At 45.3% G+C, this 15,646-nt stretch overlaps 1 protein-coding gene across 2 annotated transcripts in view; it reads right to left on the bottom strand.

Moving 5' to 3' along the window:
• Positions 1-15,646, bottom strand: part of ccdc39 (coiled-coil domain containing 39) — a 167,215-nt gene that overhangs the window by 139,220 nt on the left and 12,349 nt on the right. For both annotated transcript variants that reach the window (XM_033032154.1, XM_033032153.1), the window contains exon 3: positions 8,457-8,603. In XM_033032154.1, coding sequence (XP_032888045.1) covers positions 8,457-8,603 — 147 coding nt within the window. The remainder of the gene's footprint in view (positions 1-8,456; positions 8,604-15,646) is intronic.

Genomic DNA, 15,646 nt, shown 5'->3' on the forward strand with positions numbered 1-15,646 from the left:
GGAGGCTTCAGCCACAACATGGGATCTGGTTCACATGGGCAAGGAAGGAGATGGTGGCATGGTTTGATCTCTCTTGGTGCCAGGAGAAGCAGAGCGCAATAATTCACTCCAATCCTGCCAGCATTGGGTCATCTCAGTTGGCTCTAGATACGGATTCATACCTCAGAGGTTAAGCATTTGCCTCTCACGTTAAATCACCCTTCAGTAGTACAGGTGCACAACCTTTTATCCGGAGTTCCGGAAACCGAAAAGCTCCGAAAACCGGACATTTTTTCCAGGATGTCGTTTGCACACCAAAGCTCGCGTTTGGCGCCAAACTTGACCAGAAATGACCCACGGTCAACCCAGGTCTGTACTACTGTAGCGGCTGCCTCCTCCCCGGAGACCGGGGGGACACTTAAACATCTGTAAATCATTGCTTAAATGTTAGTCAGTTAGTTTGGAGGGCTTTTATGTGAAGGGGGGGGGTGAAGGGGGAAACTTTAATTCTTAGTCCCGTACCTGGTCGGAGAGGCGGGGAGCGGGCAATGCCTTACCGGGTCGCCGTGCAGTAAGCTCCGGAGCGCTGTGGCCGCCGACTCCCAACATCGCGGAGCTGGGGCTGCGGGCGTCCGGCCGCGGGTGGCGCCGGTTGTAGCTCCGACCCCGGCAACTCTACCCCTGGCTGCGCGGCGCTCCAAATCCAGCGCGGCCCGCCCCCAGCCCCAAAAAATCACCGTTTCGCAACTTAAAAGGTGAATTAAATACATCTTAAGAAACACTTTTATACATAAAAATAAACTACTTTCTTTTACCTGGTCCTCCATAAAATCCGTCCCAGTTGTCGGCATTGGCGGCTTCAGAAGCTGATTTTAAAATCATTCCAGCGATTAACTTGTCGGGTGAATTTTTTTTAAAAACACACAGAACGGCCGTAGGAACGATTCTTTAGGAACATAGAAACATAGAAAATAGGTGCAGGAGTAGGCCATTCGGCCCTTCGAGCCTGCACCGCCATTCAATATGATCAGGGCTGATCATCCAACTCAGTATCCTGTACCTGCCTTCTCTCCATACCCCCTGATCCCTTTAGCCACAAGGGCCACATCTAACTCCCTCTTAAATATAGCCAATGAACTGGCCTCAACTACCTTCTGTGGCAAAGAATTCCAGAGATTCACCACTCTCTGTGTGAAAATGTTTTCCTCATCTCGGTCCTAAAAGATTCCCCCCTTATCCTTAAACTGTGACCCCTTGTTCTGGACTTCCCCAACATCGGGAACAATCTTCCTGCATCTAGCCTGTCCAACCCCTTAAGAATTTTGTAAGTTTCTATAAGATTCCCCCTCAATCTTCTAAATTCTAGCGAGTACAAGCCGAGTCTATCCAGTCTTTCTTCATATGAAAGTCCTGACATCCCAGGAATCAGTCTGGTGAACCTTCTCTGTACTCCCTCTATGGCAAGAATGTCTTTCCTCAGATTAGGAGACCAAAACTGTACGCAATACTCCAGGTGTGGTCTCACCAAGACCCTGTACAACTGCAGTAGAACCTCCCTGCTCCTATACTCAAATCTTGCACTCCAACAAATATAATTCAGGACCAGGTCGGGGAAAAAACCCGTTTTAACCCAGCCCCCCCCCCCTCAAACGCACCAAAATCGTGCACACGGCCAGTGGCAAAATTACAGCGCCACTGAAGGTATGTTTTGTAACATACCTACTGATTAGCACGCAACTGAAAAGCTTTTCACTGTACCTTGGTACACGTGACAATAAATTAAACTAAATTAAACTAAACTAAACTAAACTAAACACTAGTTGTATCCTACACACAAGGGACAATTTGCAAAAGCTGATTAACTTGGAAAACCTGCACGTCTTTGGGATGTGGGAGGAAACCAGAGCACCCGGGGAAAACCCATGGGAGAATGTATAAACTCATTACAGACAGCACCCATAGTCAGGATTGAACACAGGTCTCCGGCACTGTGAGGCAGCAACTCTACCATTGCGCCACTGTGCCGTCCTGCATCACTATGCTACTCGTAACAGTTGAGACCAGTTGCTTATCACTAAATTAATCAATATGCATGTTTTTTTCTGCTTAACAAGGAGATTTTATTCAGTTACAGAGAACAATAAAGATCAATACTGCTTGGCAGTTTGCAAACATTAGGCAATCCATCATAAGATTTCAATATTATTATGTATAAGAAGGAACTGCAGATGCTGGTCTAAACCATAGACACAAAAAGCTGGAGTAACTCAGCGGGACAGGCAGCATCTCTGGAGAGAAGGAATGGGTGATGTTTCAGGTTGAGACCCTTCTTCAGACATTATAATCCTTATCCACAATACATTGATCCCCCGGGGGCAACCAACGTTCACAGAAGGCTTCCAGATTCCCCGTGGACACTGCATGTTCCCATTCCAGGGACACGCAGACACAGGCGTAGGCCCGGAAGAGGGGCAGGCAGTCGACTCGGGCAGAAGCCTGGACTGCCCACACATGCAAGGTCATGTTTCCAGAGCAGAATGGTGTCTAGCAAGATGAGGAGTCAACACACCTGGTTTATGGCCCTTATGGCTGTAGTCAAGGTTTCCAAATTTATGGGGTTATTTAGTATTTCCGTATACTGGAGACTGGCACAGCTTGCTGTCTGCAAAATTCCTAGTCAGGCTGTTAATCTGTAAACATGCACATAGAAACATACAAACATAGAAAATAGGTGCAGGAGTAGGCCATTCGGCCCTTCGAGCCTGCACCGCCATTCAATATGATCATGGCTGATCATCCAACTCAGTATCCCGTACCTGCCTTCTCTCCATACCCCCTGATCCCTTTAGCCACAAGGGCCACATCTAACTCCCTCTTAAATATAGCCAATGAACTGGCCTCAGCTACCTTCTGTGGCAGAGAGTTCCAGAGATTCACCACTCTCTGTGTGAAAAATGTTTTTCTCATCTCGGTCCTAAAGGATTTCCCCTCTATCCTTAAGCTGTAACCCCTTGTCCTGGACTTCCCCAACATCGGGAACAATCTTCCTGCATCTAGCCTGTCCAACCCCTTAAGAATTTTGTAAGTTTCTATAAGATCCCCTTTCAATCTCCTAAATTCTAGCGAGTACAAGCCGAGTCTATCCAGTCTTTCCTCATATGAAAGTCCTGACATCCCAGGAATCAGTCTGGTGAACCTTCTCTGCACTCCCTCTATGGCAATAATGTCCTTCCTCAGATTTGGAGACCAAAACTGTACGCAATACTCCAGGTGTGGTCTCACCAAGACCCTGTACAACTGCAGTAGAACCTCCCTGCTCCTATACTCAAATCCTTTTGCTATGAATGCTAACATACCATTCGCTTTCTTCACTGCCTGCTGCACCTGCATGCCTACTTTCAATGACTGGTGTACCATGACACCCAGGTCTCGTTGCATCTCCCCTTTTCCTAATCGGCCACCATTTAGACAATAGTCTACTTTCCTGTTTTTGCCACCAAAGTGGATAACCTCACATTTATCCACATTATACTGCATCTGCCTTGCATTAGCCCACTCACCCAGCCTATCCAAGTCACCTTGCAGCCTCCTAGCATCCTCTTCACAACTAACACTGCCCCCCAGCTTAGTGTCATCCGCAAACTTCAATTCCCTCGTCCAAATCATTAATATATATTGTAAATAGCTGGGGTCCCAGCACTGAGCCTTGCGGTACCCCACTAGTCACTGCCCGCCATTCTGAAAAGGGCCCGTTTACTCCTACTCTTTGCTTCCTGTTTGCCAGCCAGTTCTCTATCCACATCAATAATGAACCCACAATACTGTGTGCTTTAAGTTTGTATACTAATCTCTTAGGTGGGACCTTGTCGAAAGTCTTCTGAAAGTCCAGATATAACACATCCACTGGTTCTCCCTTATTCACTCTACTAGTTACATCCTCGAAAAATTCTATAAGATTCGTCAGACATGATTTACCTTTCGTAAATCCATGCTGACTTTGTCCAATGATTTCACCACTTTCCAAATGTGCTGCTATCCCATCTTTAATAACTGACTCTAGCAGTTTCCCCACTACCGATGTTAGACTAACTGGTCTGTAATTCCCCGTTTTCTCTCTCCCTCCCTTTTTAAAAAGTGGGGTTACATTACCTATCCTCCATTCCTCAGGAACTACTCCAGAATCTAAAGAGTTTTGACAAATTATCACTAATGCATCCACTATTTCTGGAACTACTTCCTTAAGTACTCTGGGATGTAGCCTATCTGGCCCTGGGGATTTATCGGCCTTTAATCCATTCAATTTACCTAACACCACTTCCCGGCTAACCTGGATTTCACTCAGTTCCTCCATCTCATTTGACCCGCGGTTCCCTGCTATTTCCGGCAGATTAATTATGTCTTACTTAGTGAAGACGGAACCAAAGTAGTTATTCAATTGGTCCTCCATGTCCTTGTTCCCCATGATCAATTCACCTGTTTCTGACTGCAAGGGACCTACATTTGTTTTAACTAATCTCTTTCTCTTCACATATCTATAAAAACTTTTGCAGTCAGTTTTTATGTTCCCTGCCAGTTTTCTTTCATAATCTATTTTCCCTTTCCTAATTAAGCCCTTTGTCCTCCTCTGCTGGTCTCTGAATTTCTCCCAGTCCTCTGGTAGGCTGCTTTTTCTGGCTAATTTGCATTTAGCATTAACTGATGCATTAGAATGCAAGGCAGAGCAATTTACACCTGCATTTGTTCAAGTTATTTTTTGTAATTTCATTAAAACAAGCAAGGACATGGAATTAATAGCTCAACAGTCCTTTGTAAATCAGCGAGCTAGAAAATATTTATTTCAAGCTGATGGCCAGATTAAATAACTTTCCTGACTTCCCTTATTTCCAAATGACATAGAATGAAGCCATTCAGCCCATCGAGCTCATGTCACCTCTCAAGGCACTCCCATCAACCCCATTCATTAATCGGTATCCTATTTTCTTATACATGGAACATAGATCATTTTTTTAGTTTAATTTTGTTTATTGCCACAAGTACCCAGGTACAGTGAAAAGCTTTTCGTTGCATGTTATCCAGACAGCGGAAAGACTATATGTGATTATAATCGAACCATCCACAGTGTACAAATACATGTTAAGGGAGTAACGTTTAGTCCAGTAAAGTCCGATTAAAGCAAATTCAAATGTCTTCACTGAGGTAGATGGTAGATCAGGACTGCTCTACCATCTAGATGGTGAGAGGACAGTTCAGTTGCCTGATAACAGCTGGGAAGAAACTATCCCTGAATCTGGAGGTATGCGTTTTCATGCTTCTGTACCTCTTGCCTGATAGAGTCATACACTCACTGCTTGGAAACAGGCCCTTTGGCTCAACTTGTCCACACCAACCAACAAGTCCCATCTAGTCCCTGCGTTTGGCTATATCCCTCCAAACCTATTCTATCCATGTACTCCGCTAAATGTTCCTTAAACATTCTAATGGCACCTGCCTCAACTACCTCCTCTGGCAGCTTATTCCATAAACCCACCACCCTTTTTGTGTAAAAAATGTACAACTCAGGTTCCTATTAAATCTTTCCCCCCTCACCTTAAACCTAGTAGGATGGGGAGAGGGGAGAAAAGGGAGTGGCCGGGGTGAGACTGGTCCTTGATTATGCTGGTGGGCTTGTTGAGGCAGCGTGAAATGCAGATGGAATCAATAGAAGGGAGGTTTGTGTGATGTTCCGGGCTACGTCCACCTAAAGATTTAACTTTTCAACCCCCAAACTCTACCCAACTTTGATGCAAGACTGACGGGCATTTTAACTGCCCCATTTCTCTTTCTTATCTTTCTCAAACAGGTTTGTAATCCTTGTGTTCTCCTGGCTTCCGACACCGCTTCCATATTCAAGAACACTGGAAAGACTGCAGCCACAGCCTTTGCAGTTTTCACCTTAACTTACCTCAGTCACTGACCTCCCTGTTGCCCACACTGGCTGGCAATTTTACTCAATTGTACTGGTAGCCTTTAACCACTAGAATGAATGACGAAGATTAGCTGGGACCCCTTTACTTCGACAACCTCCAGTGTGAAAATACTCACAGCAGTGGATACCTTGAACACTCTCCATATCTTCAATGGAGTGGATGGTAGGGTCCATTTAAATTTTTAACATTGTGTTTGTAACCTCTGTTAATTAAGAGTGTTAAGTTGTGTGGAGTGATGGTACATTGAACATAGAACAAACAGCACAGCACAGGAACAGCACAGCAGAGGTCAAAATGTTTATGTCAAAAATGATGGCAAGTTAAACTGATCTAATTGGCCTGTGCATGATCCATGTCCTTCCATTCCTTTCACTTCCATGTGCTTACCTAAAGTCTCCTTAAACACCACTGTCATATCTGCATCACCACCACCACCACCCAGGCCCCCACCACACTCTGTGTAAAAATGTTCCCCTGCACATCTCCATTCGACATACCCCCTCTCACCATATAGCAACGCCCTCTAGTATTTGATTTTTCCATCATGGGTAAAGGCTCAGGCTGTCTACCCTGTCTATGTTTCTTATAATTTTATATACTTCTATTAAGTCTCCTCTCAACCTCTGACATTCTAGATAAAACAATCCAAGTCTATCCAACCTCTCCTGGTAGTTCATACCCCATAATCCAGGCAGCATTTAGGTAAACCTCCCCGTTCCCTCTCCAAAGTTTCCTCCCACATCCCAAAGACAAACTGGCTTTGTAGGTTAACTTGTCTCTGTAAAATTGCCCCAAGCAGGGAGTGGGTGAGGAAAGTACGATAACAGAACTTGTGTGATTGGGTAGACAAAAATGCTGGAGAAACTCAGCGGGTGAGGCAGCATCTCTGGAACGAAGGAAATAGGCGACGTTTCGGGTCGAGACCCTTCATCTGACTGATGTGTGGGTGCGGGGAGGGAGGGGGGAGGAAGAAGAAAGGAAGAGATGGAGACAGTGGGCTGAGGGAGAGCTGGGAAGGGGAGGAGAAAGCAGGGACGACCTGAAATTGGAGAAGTCAATGTTCATACCGCTGGGGTGTAAACTGCCCAAGCGGAATATAAGGTGCTGTTCCTCCAATTTACGGTGGTCCTCACTCTGGCCATGGAGGAGGCCCAGGACAGAAAGGTCGGATTCGGAATGGGAGGGGGAGTTGAAGTGCTGAGCCACCGGGAGATCAGGTCGGTTATTGCGAACCGAGCGAAGGTGTTGGGCGAAGCGATCGCCAAGCCTACACTTGGTCTCACCGACGTAGAGCAGCGGATGCAATAGATGAGGTTGGAGGAGGTGCAGGTGAACCTCTGCCGCACCTGGAAAGACTGCTTGGGTGTTTGAATGGAGTCAAGGGGGGAGGTAAAGCGACAAGTGTAGCATTTCCTGCGGTTGCCACGGAAAGCGACCGTGGCAACCGCAGGAATAGGCGACATTTCGGCTCGAGACCCTTCTTCAGACTGATGTCGGGGGGGGGGTGAAAAGGAAGAGGCGGAGACAGTAGGCTGTGGGAGAGCTGGGAATGGGAGGGGAAGGAGGGAGAAAGCAAGGACTACCGCTGGGGTGGTAACTACCCAAGCAAAATATGTTCTCCAATTTGCGGTGGGCCTCACTCTGGCCATGGAGTAGGCCCAGGACAGAAAGGTCGGATTCGGAATGGGAGGGGGAGTTGAAGTGCTGAGCCACCGAGAGATCAGGTTGGTTATTGCGAACTAAGTGGAGGTGTTGTGCAAAGCGATCGCCAAGCCTGTGCTTGGTCTCACCGTGGTTGATCATACGCTGTATAATCCAACCACATTTTTGTTTGGAAGTGGCAAGAAATAATAGAAATTGCATTCATTGCAACGTGTAAAAAGAGTTGGGATACTGTATTATAATTTTACTGCATGTCATTGTGGTATATATCATGTCTTGATTGGTGAATATGTTTGGTTTTTGACTTTATTTAAAGCAGAAATAATATGTGAATGCTTCATTGAACATAATTGCGACTGGTAACTACGACTTTGTCCGAGCACATTATTGCACGCGTCATGCAAGCCGTCTTAAATGACCACCTAAACTGTCATTTGGCAACCTAAAAAGCTGCCTAGGTTGCCCGGCTGGCACCAGAGAATAAATGTTAAGTGAGAGCCCTGTAAAATGTGCTCTCGTAGAACTTGTGTGGAAAAAAACTTTTTTCAACTTGTAATTCTTTCACATGGAAATGATGCAGGGGTGACATTAAATAAATAATCAGAAAATACAAAAACTTTTGTCTATTCTTATTTTTTTCAACTGGCATTTCTTGACACATGCAGATAATGTGGCCATTTCAGCATGCCTGACAGGATCAGGAAAAACAATCAATTTTATGCCCAAATTTCCACTGACTGTTAACAATGATTGCCTTCTGCACCTCTAAATAGCATTTATTTCATTGAACTTTAATTCTACTCAGATGTACACACAAACACAAATTTAATCCAATCTTCAAAATCTTACCTCCATAATATTTTTTCGCTCTCGCAATAAAACCAAGTCATTTTCAAGCCGCTGAATCTCTTGCTTGAGACGTTGCATTTCATGCTCCGCAATTGTCTTCAAATGCTGTTCAGTTTCAAGTTCTTTATCTCGTGCTCTTTGTAAAAACTAAAAGGAAGATCATCCATCAGTAATTTTGTACCACTTTAAGATGATTTAATGTAAGAATGGCTAAAGAAATAACCAAGGTTATATGGTTTCACACATAACTCAGAACAGATCCTAAGAATCATGTTGACAGGCATTAACAATTTTCATGAGCGATGCCTAACTAAGGTAAAAAAAATGAATAAGAATTTTGGACAAAGCTTTTATTTTTTTTAAATAGGTACATTTATCAAAATTACACATTTTGATAAATGCATATAGACAATACACAATAGGTGCAGGAGTAGGCCATTCGGCCCTTCGAGCCATTCAATGTAATCATGGCTGATCATCCACAGAACCCCATTCCTGCCTTCTCCCCATATCCCCTGACTCCACTATCTTTAAGAGCCCTTCTAGAAGAAACTGCAGTACAACAACATCAAAGAGGTGTGGAGAGGAATGAAGACCATCACTGGCTTCAAGGAGAAGAGAAGCCAGCCGTCAGGAGACGTGGACAAGGCCAATGAGTTTAACCTGTTCTATAACAGGTTTGATCTGGTATCCCCTCCCACCTCTACAGGTGCAACCTCTCCCCCACCATCACCTCCACGAGGCAGCCCCCCCAACACCACAGCTGCAGCACCTCCTATGCCGGCATCTCCTCAACTGTTCTTCACGGCGGACGAGGTGAGAGCTGAGCTGAGGAGGTTGCGCCCTGGTAAAGCAGCTGGCCCTGATGGTGTATGTCCCAGGCTACTAAAAGATTGTGCGGCTCAGCTGGCTGAGCCGCTCCAGACCATTTTCAACCTGAGCCTCCAGTCAGGGAAGGTACCAGGTCTGTGGAAAACATCATGGCTCGTGCCAGTTCCCAAAGCAGGGCGGCCGACCGAGATCAACGACTACAGACCGGTGGCCCTTACATCCCATATCATGAAAACAATGGAGCGGCTACTCATTCGTCTCCTGAAACCACAAGTCCAGCACGCACTCGACCCACTACAGTTTGCATACCAGGAGAACATTGGGGTGGATGACGCAGTCCTCTACATGCTGCACCGGATCTACTCCTTTTTGGACAAACCCGGTGGCTATGTGAGGATTATGTTCTTCGACTTCTCAAGTGCGTTCAACACCATCCAACCCCTGATTCTGAATGACAAGCTTAAGAAGATGGGGGTGGATTCCACATTTATCTCCTGGATATACGACTACCTGACGGGTCGACCACAGTTTGTCAAGCTGGGGGACAGTGTCTCTGGCACAGTGGTGTGCAATGTTGGAGCCCCACAGGGAACGGTTCTGGCCCCGTTCCTCTTCACCCTGTATACAGCAGACTTTAACTATAAGTCTGACACATGCCACGTACAGAAATATTCAGATGATACAGCGATTGTGGCATGTGTAAGGAACGGGCAGGAGGAGGAATACAGGAACTTGACCAGTGCCTTTTGTGCCTGGAGTGAAGAGAACTGTCTCATCCTGAACACAACTAAGACTAAAGAGATGGTGGTTAACTTTGGCAGGTCCAAGCTCCCCCTTCAGCTGGTCAACGCTGCAGGGGCTGACATTGAGGTGGTGCAGACATATAAATACCTTGGAGTGCACCTTGATAACAAACTGGACTGGTCTGTCAACTCTGACTCCCTCTACAAAAAAGACCAGAGCAGACTCTTTTTCCTCAGAAGGCTCAAATCCTTCAATGTGTGTAATGATATGCTGCACATGTTTTACAACACTGTGGTTGCAAGTGTTATTTTCTACGCTGTTATCTGCTGGGGCAACAGCATTAGTGCAAAAAACAACAAGAAGCTGGACAAACTGGTTAAACGAGCTAGCTCAGTGCTGGAGGGGAGAGTAGACTCTGGGATGGATGTGCTTGAGAGGTGTATGAGGCACAAGGTGCAGGTCATCCTGAAAAACCCCGGGCATCCCCTCCATGTAATTCTGGAGAGTCAAAAGAGCACTCGGAACAACAACCGGCTCCTCTCCCTGCCCTGTAGAACGGAGCGGTTCAGGAGATCCTTCACCCCTGCAGCCATTAGATTGTATAATTCGGACCGTACGGGGATGCATTTTGCAATTTTTTATTTTTAACTGTTAATTATTGGTCTTTTTAAGTATTTATTGCTCTCAGGTAGTGTCCACATTGTATTCTATGTATTTTCTGTCTGCGTTCGTTTTGAATCTGTGGGTTTGTTGGTTGGGGGCTTCTGGACATCTGAATTTCCCTGAGGGGATCAATAAAGTATTTATTATTATTATTATTAGCTCTCTCTTGAAAGTATCCAGGGAATTGGCCTCCACCACCCTCTGAGGCAGAGAATTACACAGACTCACAACTCTCTGTGTGAAAAAATGTTTCTTTATTTCCGTTCTAAATGGCTTACCACTTATTCTTAAACTGTAGCCCCTGGTTCTGGACTCCCCCAACATCGGAACATGTTTGCTGCCTTTAGCGTGTCCAAATCCTTAATAATCTTATATATTTCAATAAGATCCCCTCTCATCCTTCTAAATTCCAGAGTATACAAGCCCAGCCGCTCCATTCTCTCAGCATATGACAGTCCCGCCATCCCGGGAATTAACCTTGTGAACCTACGCTGCAGTCCCTCAATAGCAAGACTGTAAAAGATAAGCATGTCAATATTTAAATAAACCATTTGGGTGAAAAGAAAGGGATAGGTGAAACACTGGATGTTGACTAGTATCATTGGTGCTCTTTAATTCTTTTTTTTTAGATTTTTTTTGCCGCTGGACTGGAGGGCGGCATCTTCGGCCTGGATTGATCGCCTAAGCGCAGAGGGAGAACAAGGAGGGAAGAGACAGAGACTAAGACTTTTGCCTCCATCACAGTGAGGAGGTGCTTGGTGAACTCACTATAGTGGATGTTAATTTGTGTTTATTGTATGTTTTGTTATTTATTGTTACTGTGTATGACTGCAGGCAACGTAATTTCGTTCAGACCGAAAGGTCTGAATGACAATAAAGGAATCAAATTCAAATTCAAATTCAAATTTTAGAGATGCTGTCTGGAAACATGCTCTGGGACTCACCAAGTCGATACTGGCCATTGATCACTCATTCACAATAGTTCCATGTTATTCCACTTTCTCAGCCACTCTTTGCACAATAGGGGCAATTTACATAGGTTAATTAACCTACAAACCCACACGTCTTTGGGACGTGGGAAGAAACCGTTGGAAACCTACACAATCACAGGGAGATAGCAGGAAGATCAGGTCAAACCCGGGTCTTTGGCACTGTAAGACAACAGCTCAACTAACTGCTCCACTGTGCCGCCCAAATTAACTGAAATACATCATCATCAATACAGACCTCCAGCTTCACAGTTCAGCAATTTCCGCAAAACCCATATGTAGGATAGTCCTGAGGGATGCACTGTTTTATCCAGCTCTTGCTCAATATAACTTATTCAATTTTTTCTCACTAATTGAAAGGTACAAAGTGCAGAATATAATTTTCAGCATTGTAGCACATCAGTTTCTTAAACTAAGTTCCAAGTCATCATTGGGGTAGAGGTGAAACGAACAGTACCCTGGCTTAAGGAAGGACCTTTGAAAAGCTTGATAACAGAGGGGAAAAAGCTGTTTGCACTTTCAAGCTTCAGTACCTTCTGCCGGTTGGGACCATGGAAAAGAAGGAATGACCATGGTGGGAGACACTAAGGAAGACACAAACAATCTCCCAGATGTATATGTGGCCAGAGGACCTTGGGTGATGAATAAACTGAAGGAAATCCACATTAGGCAGGAAATGGTGTGATGGGACTGAAGATTGATAAATCCCCAGGGCCAGATGGTCTGCATCCCAGGGTACTTAAGGAAGTGGCTCTAGAAATTGTGCAAACAATTTGTGCATACAAACTGGGTATCTTCATTGCTGTTCACAACACATACATTTAATCTGAATGTCTGGTAATGTGGCGTTTTGACACATTTAAACATATTACCAAAAGAACATTTGCTGCAGTTATATCCTTTGGCCATCTCTTGTCAGTTAGTGTAATGTTTAACCTGTCAGATGGGTATAGTCAGTTTTAACAGCTATTATCATAAAATGCCTTAAGAAATTTCCTTGCAACCTGTATATTTTGTTGTGGATAAATTATGTGGGAAGCGAGAGTGTTTCTGTACCAATAGCAATAATGACCCTATGCTATGGCTATGTCATGATAATTTTCGGTCCTTCACAGAAAACATGCTTGCATCAATCTGTAGTGTGCATGGTTAAGCATATATGTTACCATGACCCAGGATTTATTGACACAGGTTGATCATATGCTGAATAATCCGACCACATTTTTGTTGGGAAGTGGAAAGAAATAATAGAAATTGCATTAATTGCAATGTGTAAAGAATTGAGATACTGTATTATAATTTTGCTGCATGTCATTGTGGTATATATCATGTCTTGATTGGTGAATATGTTTAGTTTGTTACTTTATTTGAAGCAAAAATAATATGTGAATGCTTCATTGAGCATAATTCCGACTGGTAACTACGCACTTTGTTCGAGCACACTATCGCACACGTCATGCAAACCGTCTTAAATTGACCACCTAAACTGTCATTTGGCAACCTAAAAAGCTGCCCAAGTTGCCCGGCTGGCAACAGGGATAAAAAGTTAAGTGAGAGGCCTGCTTTCCCACCTACCCCTCTCCAATCACCACTTCACACCCAATTACCCACACCCTTCATGCTGCTTAATATCACTTTTCCATCATCAACAATAAAAATAGAGGAGATGGAGAGGCTTTTCAGAAGACAGAAAAGCCGGAAATCTCCAGGACCGGACAATGTTTCCCCCTCTATCTCAAGCTCTGTGCCGAACAACTGGCACCAGTCTACACAGACATTTTCAACCAGTCCCTGCAAACCTGTACTGTCCCTGCCTGCTTCAAAGTCTCCACTATTGTCCCTGTACCCAAAAAGGCAAAGATTATTGGTCTTAAAGACTACAAGCCTGTCGCACAGAACTCTGTAATCATGAAGACCCTTGAAAGACTTGTGCTGGCCAAGCTGAAAAATATCACAAATCCTCTGCAATTTGCATATCGGGCCATTAGATCTGTGGATGACACAGTCAACCTGGGCCTGCACTTCATCCTCCAGCAGCTAGACCGCCAGGGGACCTATGCAAGGATCCTGTTTGTTGATATTAGCTCTGCATTCAACACCATTGTGTCAGAGCAACTACACTCCAAACTTTCCGAGTTGACTTTGCCTGAACCGCTCTGTCGGTGGATCACCAGCTTCCTGACAGACAGGAAGCAGCATGTGAGGCTGGGAAAGCACATCTCGGACCCGCAAACCCTCAGCATAGGAGCACCGCAAGGCTGTGTACTCCCCCCTCTCCTCTACTCTCTCTACACCAATTACTGCACGTCCACTGACTCCTCTGTCAAGCTTCTCAAGTTTACGGACGACACAACCCTGATTGGACTGATCCAGGATGGGGAAGAATCTGCCTACAGACAGGAAGTGTCACAGCTGGCGTCCTGGTGCCATCGCAACAACCTGGAGCTCAATGCTCTTAAGACAGTGGGATTGATTGTAGACTTTAGGAGGGCTCCTCCTCCCCTCACCCCACTCACCATCAACAACACCACAGTCACATCTGTGGAGTCTTTTAAGTTCCTGTGAACCATCATCTCCAAGGACCTTAAGTGGGGGACTACCATCGACTCCACAGTCAAAAAGGCACAACATAGGATGTACTTCCTGCGGCAGCTGAGGAAGCACAATCTGCCACAGGCAATGATGGTCCAATTCTATACGGCCATCGTAGAGTCTGTTCTCACCTTCTCCATCATGGTCTGGTTTGGCTCAGCCACCAAGCACGACACCTGGAGGCTGCAGCGAATCGTCCGATCAGCAGAGAAGGTTATTGGCTGCAACCTTCCCTCCATTGATGAACTGTACACTGCAAGGGCCAGGAAGCGAGCGGGTAAGATCATCTCTGACCCCTCTCACCCTGGCCACAAACTCTTTGAATCACTTCCCTCTGGAAGGCGACTCCGGATTGTCAAAGCTGCCACAGCCAGACATAAAAACAGTTTTTATCCACGAGTAGTTGCTCTACTCAACAGCCAAAAATCTGTAGCCTCCCTTTGATCTGGTATTTTGTTAGTTCCCATGCTTGATCAATGGTGTTTTATCATTAATGTTTTATTATTATTAATGTTTAGTGTTTTCTGAGTCATTCGTAACTGTCACTGTATGTCATGTTGTTACTTGTGGGCGGAGCACCAAGGCAAATTCCTTGTGAATTAAATAAAATACCAGAGCAAAAGGAGGCTAGATTTTTGGTTATTGAGTAGAGCTACTACTCGTGGAGTAGTGCCTTTTTGACTGTGGAGTCGATGGTAGCCCTCCAATTAAGGTCCTTGGAGATGATGGTTCCCAGGAACTTAAAAGACTCCACAGATGTGACTGTGGTGTTGTTGATGGTGAGTGGGGTGAGGAGAGGGGGAGCTCTCCTAAAGTCTACAATCAATTCCACTGTCTTAAGAGCATTGAGCTCTAGGTTGTTGCGATGGCACCAGGATGCCAGCTGTGACACTTCCTGTCTGTAGGCAGATTCCTCCCCATCCTGGATCAGTCCAATCAGGGTTGTGTCGTCCGCAAACTTGAGAAGCTTGACAGAGGTGTCTGTGGAGGTGCAGTCGTTGGTGTAGAGAGAGTAGAGGAGAGGAGAGAGTACGCAGCCTTGTGGTGCTCTTATGCTGAGCGTTTGCGGGTCTGAGATGTGCTTTCCCAGCCTCACATGCTGCTTCCTGGCAGCCAGGAAGTTGGTGATCCACCGACAGAGGGTTTCAGGCACAGTCAACCTGGAAAGTTTGGAGTGTAGTAGCTCTGGCACAATGGTGTTGAATGCAGAGCTAAAATCAACAAACAGGATCCTCGCATAGGTCCCCTGGCAGGCCCAGGTTGACTGCATCATCCACAGGTCTATTGGCCCGATATGCAAACTTGGCCAGCACAAGCTTTTCGAGTGTCTTCATGACTACAGAGGTCAGTGTGACAGGCCTTTAGTCATTA

Source organism: Amblyraja radiata, chromosome 13 (assembly GCF_010909765.2).
Source record: "Amblyraja radiata isolate CabotCenter1 chromosome 13, sAmbRad1.1.pri, whole genome shotgun sequence".
Taxonomy (NCBI): Eukaryota; Metazoa; Chordata; class Chondrichthyes; order Rajiformes; family Rajidae; genus Amblyraja; species Amblyraja radiata.